We start from the raw sequence: 15941 nt of genomic DNA, 5'->3' as shown, positions 1-15941 counted from the left end.
AAAAAAAAAACAACAAAAAACAGCATGTAAATTCTCCTTTTAATAAGTCCGTAAATGAATATATAAATTGTTGTAAGCCAAAGATGAAAATCACACTTGTTTTCGAGGGGCATATGACGAGTAGGCCTACATTGCCTGGCTTTTGGAATGATAACCCGTTTGTAATACCTTTCAAGATTTGAAACTTTCTTGGCCTGATGGCGGTGAATTTTTTTAATTACTATCACATAGGTCATTTTGATCAAATCATTGTTTTAACATCAGCAAAATAAGCTGAAAGAGTCCTATTTTGGTCCCTCGCTTGTCCTTTATTTCTAAAATTGGATTATATGTTAAATATAAGCTATGTCACACATTTTCAATCATCTCTCTTTGTACAGGATCGATTCCACCGACACATGCACGATTTACAAGTGCTCTATATCCATGACCAAAACAGCTGCAGCTTTACGGTGTCCTTTAATAACATAACCCATTATATTATATGAAATTCCGCATCGGGTATTTTGGCCTTCTCTCCCAGTGATTTAGCATTGACCTCGTCCGCCTTCAGTTTTGACATCAGGATGGCAGTGCCAAAGGCGGGGATGATCAGAGCCAAGAACCAGCACACAACAAGGACATAAAACAAGATGTCTGTCACTGTGGTGAGCCAAGCTGGGTCTGAAAGGAGGAAAATACGTATACGAAATCAATATTTGTGGGGATACCGTATGCCCATCATATTCTGTCGTACATGAGCATTAACAGTGGCACAGCATGTATTTGTTAGTTACAGGAACGTGAATTGGGAAACGCTTGAAAGGGGCGCTTCTGGGAGATATTTAACAGCATTTCAGCGACTTTGAATTTTTTATGTGATGTTAAATTTCTTAAGTTGATTAATAACAAAAATCACTCGGTTTTTTTCAGCTGCATTTTGGTAAAATTACTTCAAATGCGTTTTCGATCGAATTCTTCCAATGTTTCTAGGGAGATTATTAGTACGCGTAGTATGCACCGACACACCACTTGCACACTCTGGACAATAGAAGTGTCACCCCCACTGAACCAGTACGTTTGGGGAGATAAATGACTGTGAAATGATATGCCTCTGGTATCATTTTATTAACATCAAATTTCACAAAAGAAACGGTTCTGACTGAACAATTCAACTGTATCGATATTCTGACATTGCTTATATTCCGCCTCTTCAGGTTTATAACTTTGATTACTCTGATTCAGGAGGTGACACTTCTACTGTCCAGTGTGTGTAGGCCGCCTTACCGGACTCGGTCGCAGGTTTGGTCGCAGGTGGTACCAAAGGGCTTGAAGGATGGTATGGCGCACTGGTAGTACTTTGAGGCGCAACAGAGACGAGCGCATACACCTCATGTACCGTCTCATCTGCCTCACTCTCGGCTAGGATATCTCTCGTCCTGTTCTCGGTGGCGGCCGTGCATTGATTGGTCTGATCCGATAAAAAAAGTATCAGTAACAACTGCTTTACATATCAATATCTATAAATTTGGGGAAGCCAAATCAAACTGCCCTCTGTAAGGTCAGGAAGATTTTTCACAACGCGAATAATTCTGTACATTGTCCTGTTTTTCCAAACTGTGGATCTCAAACTTTAGAGGGACCCAGGGTTGTGCAAAGGGGGGGGGGGGGGGGGGGGGGGGGGGGGGGGGGGGAGGCGTGCACGAAAATTGTAAAGCGAAGCGTGGCAAATACAAAACTAGTCGGAAGACAATTTTACTTTAACTAAATTAGTTAATTAGAAATGGTACAAAACATCGAACACAAATTCAGGGACGAGTCGAGCAATGGATCGTCAGTAGGAAAATTTGCTTTCTGTCTCGAGAAATTCGATTTGGTGAGAAAACCTGGATAGGGCACCTTTAAAACATCGAAACAATATTATATTTGGTTCTTGGAGATAGAACCAGTGAACATACCGTTAGGCATGCCTCCTGCCTGCCGGGAACACAGAAAACCACCTGGCATCGTGTGAACAGGGAATCGTAGCCGGCAAAAGTGAACACAGAAAACAGTGGAGATCGGGCGACATCCCACGCGGCCCCTGCTGTGTCCACTGTTAGCCCATCAAAACCAGACGTACTGCTAAAGACACCTCTAGTAGAGGTCCCACAGCTGAAAACGAAAGTGAAACCTGTCAAGTAAGGGACGACAGTTGCCGAACTGTTACGCGATGTCAATATTTTTGGCGTAACAAAAAACAATCGTTCGAAATCTAAAAGTCGTCTCATAATCCATATTTTACAGTTGATAGTTTGCGGTGAAAAAAAGCATGGCTATAAAGTACGTATACACAAGTTTTTTCTTGCAATGACCCATTCGAAGGCAATGAAGTTATACAAGTGTTCGTTCTATGTCTTACTAAGAATCCAGAATGGTGACGCCGATCAGATCAATGGTTTCCACTGTTGGACCAACCTGGCACGATTTCACTTTTACGCTGGAGGTAGCTAAAGTGCAATATATAGCATTGGTAACAACGAAATCGAAATATGTCTATTACAGTGCAATACCTATTCATAAAGACCAGTGTTAAAGCAGGGAGACCTCTGTAAATGTCGAACACAGCCAATTTTCAATTTTAGTATTTAGAATAGCACTAGAGAGTGCAAATGTATACATTATTTAAAGGTTCAAAAACATGCATGAAATTGACGCATTTTAAAATTTATATTAAAATCTATCATACATAATCTCCTTTCCTTTCTCTAACTATCACTCGCGAGTATTAGCATTACCGCTCACAGATGCACCGCTGAACCCCCCTCCCCCCCCCCCACCTCCCCCCGGGGCTGACATGTTTCCACACAACCCACCAGCAGGGTCACACACTGATGTTTTACTAGATATGACTCTGGCTTTTACAAGACACAGATCTCTGAGCTATAGAAAACATAATTAATCTATTTATCGTTAAAGATCGTGTGGATACAGCGGTAATACTCGTGATCGCGTGTGGTGGTTAGCACTTATTGTTAAAGTGATGCTGTTATGAAAAACAACCAGCAATACAGAATAATAGAGTTATGTACTTGAACTTGTTTATCTTTATTCATCTCTGTATGTATCTAACTGTTGCAGTTCCAAAGTATTTATTCTCACCGTTACGGACAATGGATGCTATTTCCAGATAAACCTTCTCTCCGGAGTTAACAGAATTGGTCACGCGGTGCTCAGCGTCTTTAACTTGCAGCGTCACGCTCTTCACGGATTTGTTTGCAGAGGATGACGCATGAGACGTAAAGAATACTGCACTTGACAAAATCTGAAGATAATAACACCAAAATTACACTTAATTGGTGCTTTTGTCTTGGTGCTTGTTATACAGATTGATTTTTTTTTTGTTTTTTGGATGAAACACGTTCTGATCTACATGTATATGCTTTCTTGGTATTTTGATAGACGACTATAGCTATTTTAATGATGAACGGTTGCTAATTATCATACAACAGAACGAAAATATCTGCATTAAAATATTTCAGAAAAAATGAAATTTATACAAAAAAAATTGTTTTTCATGGTGTTAGTTTCACTTTTAACAGACGTAAAAAGTGAATCTTTAAAATGAATGTGAATCAATTCATAAAACACGTAAAACAACCTGTGAAAAAGTGATGTTTAAATACTTCTTTCAAGGAAATATTTGATCGTGCCTAAAATCCAGTTGTAAAATACGTAACATGATGGATAAAAATGTAAATAAATAAATAATATTATAGATTTTTTAAATCTAGTCTAAAAAGCAAACATCGCTCACTTGAGCGGTACTTACCAAGCATGCAGTGAGCGAGGTCGACATCATGACTTCGAGGTGAGCTTCGATTTCTAGCTGAAAGCAACTTGTGAAGCTGCAGTTAAAAACTAAACTGAAAGTCTGTCTATAGTCACTTGTCTGTTGGACCAGTAGATAATAACACTGTCCTTCTAAATCCCTGTCGCCAGTTCCCTTAGCTTCGCTTCCAGTTTCAGACTAAACAAGGCTGTTTTCGTACAGATTTTTATCAGAGTCTGCACAGTGACGTGTAACTGTTCTTCCAGTAACAAGCTAGGGTAGTTAACACCTTGGTTTTGTACACCCCTGGGATTGACGTCATTAAGACTAAGGAAACAGGGATCGATCTCTTGCCTTGATGTAACAGTAGGTGATAGAATGAAATAGGTTTTCAGTTCACGCAAAACAACTACTTTTAGTAGCTGAATGAACAGAGAACAAAGAATAAAGTGACTTGTTATCGTTACAATACGCATGCATGTCAGTGGCGGATTAAGGGGTGTTTCAGGGGGCTCCTGACCCCCCCCCCCCCCCTCTTCTAATTATCCTGGATCCGCGCCCATGCACGTCAGGATCCTTTGAATCATTTTTTTCTGTGTATCTTTTATTTGTGGATTTCTTTCTATTGATTTTGATTAAATTAATAAAGGACCGTATCAATTATGTACATGGAACTGCCAGGATATACAGTGGCAATCTAATCATACATAAACGTAGGCACCTTTTGGTAAACTGGATTCCTCCTTCAGAAACAAAGTTTCAATAGTTTTTCTTTTCATTTATTTTTCTTTTGTGTGCGTGTGTGTGTGTGAATTTCTTTCTTTTGATTTTAATCAAATGTTATATGTCAACGGAGTTCATAGACTTTTATTATTTTTTTTTTATCACTGGACATCTGTGATAGGTTAAGAAGATTAAAGTTTAAAGACATCCATTGAGGGGGGTCTGTTTGATACATGTGACTGATCAGTGAAAGTGAAAGTTATTGACATGAGATATGAAAAAAACACATTAGGTGTATGAAAAATTCGGAGAGGGGGGATCAATGCATGGAATGTTTTCAACTGTTTTTAAGAACGTAAGTTTGATATTCCAGAAAAACGGGACGTGCTTGTATGTGTTAATTGCTTCTGTTACTAATCACCAACGTAGTGCAATTTGAGGCAATTTGATTTTTCAGAAAAATGTCACGCACTTTCTGCACCTGGCTAATTACATCTGAGTTATGATTCATATAACCGCCTTATATAATATGTGAAAGGATTATAAAGTGTGTAGTCTCACACACATACAGATGCTAATGGCACTTAAAACATTAAGTCTGCATTCGTTATGTTAGAATCGTACAACGAGTTGATAATGTATATCGTTTTTTGGAACCCACCCACCTCCAGTGTGACTTTTTAAAATAAGTTCTCTTAATGTATGTTTACGTAAATTTGTGAAAACATTTTGTGAGTAACGCGGCTGCTCACATCTGGTCAAATATTACATGTACGTGCATATAAAAGATGGAACATTCAAATTTTTAAAGAGGTTTTGATTAAAGTTAATCGTAAACATATAGCCGGTTCTGATTCGCGTTGGATTTTTGAGTGATTGTTGATGAACGAGCCAAAAACTTACTTTGTGCTAAAGAAATTGCGCAGTAAGTTCTCTGTCTGGAAGATTATGAGACAGAAGTTTCAGACAAACAAATTCTATTAATAATATTGATAAATGTATTCCATTTCTTATGTGTATATACAGTCTGGTAATAATTATTACTTGTCGAGGCACACACACATTTTAATCCGATGTTTACAGCAGCGATGTCTTCGTCGAGAAACGAATCTGAAGACAATCTTCTTATAACCACAGGAAGCGACATGTTACATAACTATTTTTACCTGGCTGCAGTGATCTATTAGTAATTACACGACAAAGTATATCCAAGTCACAGGTAATACAACCCTTTGTTCATAACAACTAGAGCTGTGACATGAAACAAGAGAGAACTTTATGTGACCTTCGGAACCGACTTAGCATTTAGAATCTTCCCTGTGTCAGCAGGGGCGGATCCAGGATTATTTGCAGGGGGAACCCCCCCTTGGCGTGGGGTTCGGGGGCCATTAAGCGGGCACCGAAAAAAATTGATATTTTAGGGCGAATGGTGCCATTTGGTACGGTTAAGAACTATGATTCAGCTTGTCAAAATTATAATTCCAAGAGGGAACCATTAGTGTGATTTTTTCAGAAATCGAAAGGGGGGTCAAGACCCCCCTGACCCCCCCTCTAAATCCGCTACTGGTCAGCTTATATTTGGTCAGTTTTTAGTACCTGAAAGGCCGTCAGACACGACGTCATTGGGTATTGCTCAACGCAGCCAGCAGTGACTGGCAGCTTCACCTTAACTTCACCATCTACGCCTTACTAGAGTTCAACTGGGAAAATCGCTTTATTTCATATACCAGGGCCATCGGGAAGACACTTTTTTAAATTTACCATGTTTATACTCTTAATAAATAAATAAATAAATAAATAGATATTGCGTTGTAGATATATTGCTTTAAAAGGAGAGAGTACCGATATGTTTCCTATCTTGACATCAAGTGTACTGGTGAATCTCCGCATTTGCCCCTAACTCACTTTTCTAAAGTTAATACTGACATCACACCTGTGGAAAATCAGAATCCTTCGGTTAATTTACTCCCAGGTGAGAGCACGTTGTAAGAGGTCAGAAATGACGTGACTTTGCTTTTGTGACAATAAATAAATAATCGTAAATATGAAAGAGGCTTACGGTTTCTATCATCTGCTATCACAGGGGTCTCTAGTACAGTATACGCAATTGAATCATGTAAGGCCCCATTCAGAATAGGGGACTTACTAGTCAGAGGGTCTTATATGGCGACCCAGTACAAAGCTTGCCGTCTAATCCGCTAATAGGCATTGAATAGATATCCCGTGAGGAAGTATTCAAGTGGGTCCGCCATATTTGACCCTCGGACTAGTTAGTCCCCTATTCTGAATGAGGCCTAAGAGACTACTAGCGGCCATTATGGTCAGAGTAGACAGCATAATGGACCCCACAGCTTGGGGGACGGGGGTTGGAGGGGGGTGTCAACGGGCCCAGCAGCAGGGACAGAGGTGCAAGTCTTTTTCAGCAAATGGTCTTTTTATCAAAATGTTCCATCTGGATATTTCAGGGAACAGTGGGCAATTTATATTCCAAGAATTGATTTTTCGTGGTAATAATCCTCATGAAATAGTGCAATCATGTTGACCATCTTGTTCTCTCTGCACTTAATACCGTCTTCTTGGACGTGACAGCCGATATTTTACCGTCAACTTCGGAATTTTATATCCCAAAATAAAATACCTTCTTTACTGAGATTGGGTGAGAAGGATAATTAAAATAGCATTTCAAGTAAAATCATCATATATGAAAAAGATAATATTTGAGACGATATCAGCATATATGAAATAGATAGTATATGAGACGACATTGCATCATACAGCAATTAACTTCTTCAACAGTACTTTGTAGTGAAAGAGAGTTTTAGTTAGATGGTGCAATTATTTCAAGATTCCCGCGTATTGCATTGGTTGGACTTCTAATAATGATATAAACTACATAAAAAGCTATTAAACACTATTGTTTAACAGTAAAGGAACATGTGATAGATATTGAATTGGATACCAAGCACGTGTTGAAAATGCTCACGGATTGTGTAATACGGTACATTTTATTTTTACAAATTCAAAAATAAACAATGCCGTAAATCTAAGCTTCTTCATATGTTTAATAAATACACCATATACGCGTTCTGAGCAGAATAATAAATTTCATAATCGTATGTATTAGATTTACAAAGATTCGTCAAACAGCCCAAAAAACTATAACGCGCGTGTATAGTAGACTAAGTTTCAATAACCATTATTAGATGATTTTTTCACCCTAAGCCGACTAATGGATTTTATTTATTCAAAGCAGTGTTGTCAGGGAAATCTCGAACTTCGGGGAGGCTTCAAGTGCCGAGAATTGTAAGTAATTGCCAACTACATATAGGCAATTAAGCGGTGATGTAAAACCAAATACAGGTTGCCAAGGAAATAAAAGACTTAATAAGCCTCTTTTCAGACGTACAGTCAATTTATTAAGAACTACACATATTAACCATCTTACAAAAATACAAATATTACAAATCCACCGCACAGTTCCTGGTCCGCAGGCAATAACAGTTGCAGATGTAACGAGTCTGATTTCAGCTAACAATTGTAAAGGTGTACTATCACTATACTTTGCTGTCACTATACTTCCACTTCCCACCTATTTTATTTATTTATTTACTATCATTATAATTTCTTCTTTTTTTTTTTTTTTTTTTTGGGGGGGGGGGGGGGGGGTATTTGCCCAAGTCCCGCATCTTACAACCATCTTCCTAGTAAAACTTTGAGGCCAAACCACTCATTTTACATGATGAAGTGTCCAATAAGAAAAATGTCATCGTGACAGAAAGATCAAGGACTTAGAAAGGTCATTCAAATCTGCCCACCTGTCACTGTTACTTCCTACTTCTCATTAGGCAATGTTTTATTTTTTATCTTATTAGCCAATGTTTTATTTTTTATCTTATTTTCATTTTTTTTCATCGTCTAACGTCTACACATGCCTTGGATACTTCAAGCATTTGTTTGCTCAAAATAGTCTCATAATTCTCCTAGCAAGATAATTCCCTGTCTCTTGAGTACAAGACTTGCTGATACCATCCCTGCTGTGCTGCCACTGGTCTTCCTGTTCATGAGAAGTATGGCGGCTTCTTCACATTAATTCCGTATTCCGCCAAGGCAGGTGTGAGGTCCTCCATGGTGAGCGTGAACTTCTTATCCTGGCCACGTAAAGATAAATACATCTATTATTATATGGTTATTTATGTAAGCATGAGTTGAGAGGAGCCTCTGAAGCTATTTTGCTGTCAATTTTTTTTAATACAACAGAATAATATTCTCTGAGAATAGTTTGCTGTGAAAAATTTCCTTTTTTTTAATACAACAGAATAGTATAGTTGTTAGTTAAAAATGTCATTTTATTAACATTTGTGCTTAGATTAATACAACATTCATTTATAAGTCTATTTCCATGTGCAATCACAAAATAAAGATGATAAAGAAATGATTAACAATTAGAAAGCAAAACTTGAATATTGAGGATATGACAGGAAGGCTCTCTTGACAAAACATTATGTCCTGTATTATTTGTAGAAATGAAGAAGAGAAACTGGCTAACCCCCCTGGCTCTGCTTTTAAAACTGAACACAGATTAATTAGTACAAGCAGGGGCAGATTCAGGATTATTAGAAGGGGTGGGTCTGCAGATGTAAAGCTGACCCCCTCCCCTTGGCATGGGGTTCGGTTTAGAACAATGATTAAACTAGTCAAAATTTTAATTATAAGAGGGGACAATTTAACAGGGTGTGATTTTTTTTCAGAAATCAAAGGGGGGATCGGGATCCCCCTGACACAATCACACACACACACACACACACACACCCTAAACCCGCCACTGACAAGCCATATCACAGACAATCCCCGAGCCTCACCTTGCCTTGTTTCTTAGAGCTCTGTCCTGAGGCTCTCATTTTACAGTGCTGCAAGGCATCATTTACAACATCTGAGATGAACTTTTGTGCCGATAACGAGATCAAACGTACTCTGAAACATTAACAGTTTAACAGCTATGAGACAGTTTCAATTTTTTAAGAAATTACAGTTTACTATTTTCTCTCAATCTACAAAAGAACATTTTTTTTTAATGAATTCAAGCTCTGCACTAAAAAAAAACAAAAAACAAAATAAAATAAAAAACTGAATGTCTCACGATTCTTTCAAGAAACTCTTTGCACCTTTATTATTTGTCCCAGTATTTTTTTTTCTATTAATATCACCATTTTTCTTTACTTTTCCAATTTGGATAAACATGGTGAAGTATCAGCAGTGAATTAATTCTGTACAATGCTAATGAAAAACATTTTAATGCCAATTAGATGCCTTTCAGATGCTAATATATATGGATTATTTACCAAGAAAACCAGGATAATTTATGGCAACAAGCAACACACAAATTATTTCATAAGTGAGTCTAATAAAAAAAAAGTTGTTACATACATTCTAGGGTCTGATGCCTCAAAGCCTGCCTTGTTGAGGTAGAAGGCACTCACTGAGTCTGGGATCTGAAAATAACAGATATTGGGTGCATTCCAAGAGATTTTTATCGATCCAGAGATTTAGATTTAGATCGACCTAACTCCCTGGGGGTTCACACTAAATTGCAGTCAGCCGAGCGTGCACCATAGTTAATTACCCCCTTACAGCTTTTAGTAGGCGGGACAGACACTTAAGCCGGCTAAGCTGTCAGTAATCTAGTGAGACTCCCCACAGGGATAGATCGATTTAAAATCTATGGGAATGGGGTCATTGTCAACAAACTTCAAGTTCCATGTTTTCACTTCACTTCCTTTCATTTCTGCTGTCACTCCTCTATGTTGCACAGGACTGAAGATTTTTTTTTTCACAAGAGTTGCACAGCAGAAGGCAAGGATTTGAGGCCATGGCATTTTTGAATATCTAACAGCACATTTACATTATGACAAAGCATTAAGGAAAGTGCAACCCTTATTTGCTACATACAGCTTTTGTGAATATATAACAACTTTAATTATTCTAAATTGGCTTGAACATATTGTCATAAGTATAAATGGAATCTAGATACATATAATCAATAAATGTGTTCAGCTCAGTTGTTTTTTCTGTAGAGTTTCATATATGCGGCCCAAGTATGAAAGATTTATGAAAACAATTTTTTCTACAAATCTGTTAATCCCCTTACCACCTTAAATGAAGTAGTAGAATGTGTGAAAAAATAAAGTAATGAAATGTCATCGCATAACACATTTCAGCCTCTGTAAGTTCTAATCAGAAGGTTGGATATGTAGCTCTCTTGTGTAGCAGACATATGAAAAAGGGACCACAATGATGGAAAGTTAGATATAAGAGAAATGACATGAGCAAGATCCCTTTAAACTGGCTGTCAGTGCACAGTGTTGTCTAGAAGAATGAGGGCAGTGGTACTGAAGACAGAGAACAAGCAGGTGTGAAAGAAGAATTAAGTAGAGAAACATAATATACCAGTATATCCTAGCTAGCTGGCCAGTCCAAATAATAACAAAAAATCTTTATCATTTAATTTTCATGGCTCATGTTTCAGGGAGGGATTTAGGCTGTCTTCTGGGTTTCCGGAAGACAGTCAGATTTTCAAGTTTACTTTGATGGTTATCTAATTTTTTCTGTGGGAAGACGGTCAAAAATGGAGGATGGATCAATAAAGATAATTCAGAAGCATGTCAGAAAATATCTCTGGACCCACCCCTGTGTATGTCATATATCTGTAGATCCCCTTACCACTGTTGGTGTGTACTCCTCTAAATGCATGGTGAAGTCGCTGAGCGGTACCCCCGCTGTTTTCACCTCTGGTGTCCCAGGTCTACCCCCTCCGCCTGCAGCGCCACCTGTGGTATTACCTGACATAGTGATATTACAGTCACCTTGGGCTTTCAAACATGTTACCTGTAACGAAATTAAGGGTACACCTTGTATTTACGTGCTTCATTTTTAGAGGAGTAAATCAGTTAGTAAGACCGCATTCTCAACTAATTGAGCCAGGCTTTACAAATCCTGAGACTAAAAATGGCGGACGTACATGAAAGAAAACCCGCCTAATCTTTTAATAGTCTCTCCGCCTCTCACACGCCTCCCCACACGTCGTCCCTGCGGGGTGCAGTAATTACATCTCGGCTCCAAACATGAATATCTCCGTGAATATCTCTGGGGATATTATCTCCGTAGATAGTCTATTCATTGCTGCTCTACGGGCCAATTCATTCCTTTTTCATCTCTGGTTTGAAAGATAATAGAACAGAAGAGCTTTTTTCCTTCGATCGCCTTCAGCCGCCATGCTTTCTTCACCACGAGTTTAACTGATGAGCATGCGCACTTAATATTTCTCAGGTAGCTTCCGCATGGCGAACGGAGCCGAGGTTTAATTACTGTACCCCGCAGGGACGACGTGTGGGGAGGCGTGTGAGAGGCGGAGAGACTATTAAAAGATTAGGCGGTTTTCCTTTCATGTACGTCCGCCTTTTTAGTCTCAGGATTTGTAAAGCCTGGCTCAATTCGTTGAGAATGCGGTCTAAGACTGCAAAGTAAGAAAATCAGGCAACCTACTACTGCAATTTGTACCAAGTAAAACTGTACAGTGTAATTTGCCGACAATTAGAATGGCAACATCATTTTAATGCATGTTTATTCACATTATTTTGTTGTTCTTCACGATAAATCACACCAGGAGTGATCACCATACTAAAAATGACAGTTGCACATTATTAGCTTATCCCAGTTTTGTTGCATTAGATCTAAACTAGGGTTTTTAAAATCGTCTTTACACACTTACCTGCAGTTACGCTCTTGACCGGAAGTGCTTTATACTTTTCCAAGAGGCTACAGTCCCAAAGCCAGATATTTACGTTTGACAAAAATTCCTTTAAATCATCAGGGAATCCCATTTATGGTATTAATTGAAATTTACAAAGAATAGCTATGGGCAAAATAATACCAAGCATTTCTAGAAATGGTGCTGCATAGAGTTGAATTGTCGGGTCAGCTTTTCTTTTAAAACATGTGGCGCCATCTGTGCATAAATTCAAAGAAAGCGAAAGAAAATTCCCAAACATGAGAAGTGAAACTGAAAGACAGGTGTGGAAAGTTAGTATCTCCTTGGTAAGAGACTGTCTGGAGACAAGAGTTCGTCTCAAATTGATTAATGTTCTAAGCAAAAATGTCAGATATTAACATTAGTACAGGTATATCGGTTATCAATTATCGATTAATTATTAATTTGCCGTGTTATACATGTACCGGTACATGTAAGTACTGTATAACTTCCTGCATACTATCGGTTATAAGTATGACTTGCTTACTTCCTGGTTTAGTTTGCCTCAGTTTTCGGCCTTACATGCACCGTACGTGAGCATGTAAGGCCGAAAACTGAGGCAAGGTATCATATACGCTTAGTTTTGTTCATTTATTTCAGTAATTGTTAATTAATATTAAATCAATTTAGTATTATTGTATTAAGTGCAATAAATTAAAATGAAATGATTATACGACCGCGATTATACTGTACAAACAAAGATTTATGTTTGTGTTCGTACTAAAAAAAACATAAAAGGGATAATAACTCTTCGTATGAGATCTATATATATTTCACAATTACATTATTTTTACATTGAAAGTTAGTCGTTGTTTTTTTTTTTTCTTTTAAAACGTGTTTTTTTTTTGTTATAATCTCTTATGAGGTTAAAAAACAGGGACTAACTTTGAATGTAAAAATCAGTTCATTTACCATTGGTTAGTATGAGAAAATTGTTTACTCCAGTAAAATTCATTTTCTGGACAAGACGAAGAGTTATTATCCCTTTAATTTAATTGAATGTGTTCACTTGTATTCTTTCATCAATTGTACCTTTGTATATGTCAGGAAAAGTTCTGTTAAATCCAGAAACCAATTAAAGGACAAGTGTTTTTATTCTTCTTCACTTACTTTCACTTTGAACTATCCATTACATTGAATGTAACAATTATATATATATGTTTTTAAGTATGCATAATAGGTAAATGAAATAATGTGTATGTAATGAGTATGCGATACATCTTATTTTTTCAAGGCAATGGATTGAAAATGGTTGATCGACATCAGGTCACTGTGTACGTATTTCGATGTAACATGTAAATGACTAACAGGATATCTATATATGTTAGAACTAGTGAACATTATAGGATTTACATATATGTAGTTTGAAACACTATATTAGGACAATGATCAAATGTTAACGTGAATCATTTGTTTATTTGTAGACGATACTCCATTTGAGAAATGGCAGTTTATTGGTTATCATCAAGTGGATCTGAATTCAATTTTGAACGGTTATTGGTCACTGTAATTCTGCTGGCAGCAGGTAAGTTACATTTAAATGTACTACCTGTATTCTCAGTGTGGGAAGTCACATTTATAGAATTAATATTAGCATCAGCTTGCCATGTTACTTATGATAACAAGATTCACATAAAGTTTCACAGAGCTGATAGACAGCTCTGAGTTGGAAAACCAGCCTTATTGCATTCTTTTTCTGGAAGTAATGCAGTTTCTTCTTTTTTTTCAAGTGTGGGCTTTGATCTCCCATGGGTCCGTATGAAGATGTATGATAGTTACTTGTATCCTGTTGATCATTGAATACACTTACTCCAGTACAGTGCCAGGAGGCCTCTCTGATGCTCTCTTTTCTTTCTTTTATCTTCAGCTGAAGAAGTTTCAACACAAGAAAATCCACTGTTTCCGCCACCAGGGATTGGCCCACCAGGGACAATGACAATTAGAAGATGTCCTGTAAAACCCCAGGAAACACCAAAATCTGGTAAGTTAGGACAAAAAAGAAAATATTTATTCTCAAAATTTTTTTTAAAATTGTGTGGTAGAAATGAAGATCATTAATCTAGATATCCTAATATTTTAATAAATTATCTTTATGAATGGCAGCTGAATGTATTAAGCAAATATGGTGGTGTTTTAGCATCCTTAAGATTAAGTTCATTTAGTTTAAATACCTTAAATTCATTGTAACGTATGCATCTACATGGATAGATGAAAATGTACAAAAGGAATGCAAATATAAATAAATATGAATTAAGTTAAATAGTGATATTGTACGACTCCTTGTATAAAAAATACAAAACATATTTGGCAGAGCCCAAATGGCTCTACCTACTCAACTGGTAATGGGTGCAGCACAGTCCCTTTTTTGGAAGGCTAACCATAAATATTTGGCAAGAGCAATAATATGTTCATTCTCCTTACCAGTCATAAGTGTTTTAAATTTATCCATTCTGATAAGATGCTCAAAGTTACTATGTTGTTTTTTGTATACTGAATAAAGATCATATCGGAGGTCTATAAAGGGGGCATGACACTAGGAAATGGATTTCATCTTCTATTTCGCCAGAATGGCACTTTTTGCAAATTCTGTCTGCTTGGGGAATTTTTTCATGTCTACCTGTTTCAATACCTATGTAGGTTGTGTGCACTTATGAGGAATCTGGTTCAAGTGCTGCATTTATATCTCTATCTTTAATTGTGTCTAAGTATCTTTCCTTCAAACATTTGTTCTTGTATTGACAATAAACTTGCAATTTGGACTTGGTGTTGGTTATATCTCTCTGCCATTCTTGTGTTATTCTGTCCCTGATTCTTTCCCTAAACCGCTAGATAAAGTTTTTATCATCTAGCCACACATCACCAAAACCGTTCTCAAAAAGTATTTGTCTCACACCTTCGCACCAAGACATGTTTTCCTGCTTTATCTCTGTGAGGTTGGATGTGTTTAAAAGTTTGTAATTTTCTATTTCATCAAGGTAGGCCTGTTTCAACAAACTATTATCTTCCAAGTTTAATATTTTTTGCCAAAATTTTATAAGTTGTGTTTGGATTTTGAAGGATACTGGTAGCCTACCCAGTTCTCCTCTGACAGCTTGGTTTGTACTTTAAGAATGTACACCTAAGAGTTCTTTACAAAAGCGTAAATGGATTTTTTCTACCGGAGATTTGTCGGTGATTCTTGAGGAGCCCCAAACTTCAACAGCATATGTAGCCACTGGTATGATCATAGTGTCAAATAATTTTTCTTTAAGTGAGGACGATATACTACTACATAGTGGCATATAACTTTTCAGACTGAAGAGAGCTTTCTGTGCCCTTTTGTATAAGTTCCATTAAGCAGCTCTGTAATTACCTGATCTTGTAAAGAGAATACCAAGGTACATGTAACTGGGAACTATTGTTAACTGACTGTTATAGAGAAAAAAATTTTCTTTGCACTGCACCTGGTTGTTCAGTACCTTTCCCTTGCTATTGAAAATAATAATTTTTGTTTTAGAAAGATTTATTAAGAGTCTCCATGTAAAACAGTAAGCTTTTACACAATTAAGACAGAGGCACTAGTTGACAGCAGAACAAGATTGTCCGCGTAGAAGAGACCTGTGACAGGTTTGTTGTTTATTATGG

The 15941-nt window shown here is 37.3% G+C and overlaps 3 protein-coding genes across 3 annotated transcripts in view; 1 reads left to right on the top strand and 2 right to left on the bottom strand.

The window, feature by feature from the left end:
* Positions 1-22: 22 nt before the first annotated feature.
* LOC106154946 (uncharacterized) lies at positions 23-4096 on the bottom strand. Its single transcript, XM_013529516.2, has 6 exons — positions 3791-4096; positions 3121-3283; positions 2381-2468; positions 1938-2133; positions 1267-1450; positions 23-663 (listed from the first exon to the last, which is right to left on the bottom strand). The coding sequence occupies exons 1-6, from the start codon at positions 3818-3820 to the stop codon at positions 476-478; spliced, it is 849 nt and encodes a 282-aa protein (XP_013384970.2). The 5' UTR covers positions 3821-4096; the 3' UTR covers positions 23-475.
* Positions 4097-8166: 4070 nt separating this feature from the next.
* Positions 8167-12441, bottom strand: LOC106154948 (transcription initiation factor TFIID subunit 10). The gene is made up of 5 exons (XM_087018065.1): positions 12279-12441; positions 11231-11395; positions 9938-10002; positions 9373-9484; positions 8167-8661 (listed from the first exon to the last, which is right to left on the bottom strand). Exons 2-5 carry the CDS (start codon positions 11354-11356, stop codon positions 8572-8574), a joined length of 393 nt encoding a protein of 130 aa, XP_086874191.1. The 5' UTR covers positions 11357-11395; positions 12279-12441; the 3' UTR covers positions 8167-8571.
* Positions 12442-12466: 25 nt separating this feature from the next.
* LOC106175659 (uncharacterized) overlaps positions 12467-15941 on the top strand; it is a 50736-nt gene continuing 47261 nt past the window's right edge. The window contains exons 1-3 of the mRNA XM_087018043.1: positions 12467-12580; positions 13742-13842; positions 14185-14298. Of these exons, the coding sequence (XP_086874169.1) occupies positions 13761-13842; positions 14185-14298 (196 nt within the window). The 5' untranslated portion in view covers positions 12467-12580; positions 13742-13760. The remainder of the gene's footprint in view (positions 12581-13741; positions 13843-14184; positions 14299-15941) is intronic.

This window comes from Lingula anatina, chromosome 7, assembly GCF_051362555.1.
Source record: "Lingula anatina isolate TDL-2025a chromosome 7, LinAna3.0, whole genome shotgun sequence".
Classification (NCBI taxonomy): Eukaryota; Metazoa; Brachiopoda; class Lingulata; order Lingulida; family Lingulidae; genus Lingula; species Lingula anatina.
The sequence above is the reverse complement of the archived record's forward strand: the minus strand, read 5'-3'. Positions and strand labels throughout refer to the sequence as shown.

What these genes read in the sequence shown, in the direction of transcription:
- LOC106154946 (XM_013529516.2), bottom strand. Translation starts at nt 3,820, where the DNA reads ATGATGTCGACCTCGCTCACTGCATGCTTG. An exon ending in GTCACCATTCTGGATTCTTA is followed by an intron (nt 2,134 to 2,380) that starts GTAAGACATAGA and finishes TTTCGTTTTCAG; the next exon opens with CTGTGGGACCTCTACTAGAG. An exon ending in GGCAGGAGGCATGCCTAACG is followed by an intron (nt 1,451 to 1,937) that starts GTATGTTCACTG and finishes TTATCGGATCAG; the next exon opens with ACCAATCAATGCACGGCCGC.
- LOC106154948 (XM_087018065.1), bottom strand. Translation starts at nt 11,356, where the DNA reads ATGTCAGGTAATACCACAGGTGGCGCTGCAGGCGGAGGGGGTAGACCT. An exon ending in AGGAGTACACACCAACAGTG is followed by an intron (nt 10,003 to 11,230) that starts GTAAGGGGATCT and finishes TGTTATTTTCAG; the next exon opens with ATCCCAGACTCAGTGAGTGC. An exon ending in GAGGCATCAGACCCTAGAAT is followed by an intron (nt 9,485 to 9,937) that starts GTATGTAACAAC and finishes TTAATGTTTCAG; the next exon opens with AGTACGTTTGATCTCGTTAT.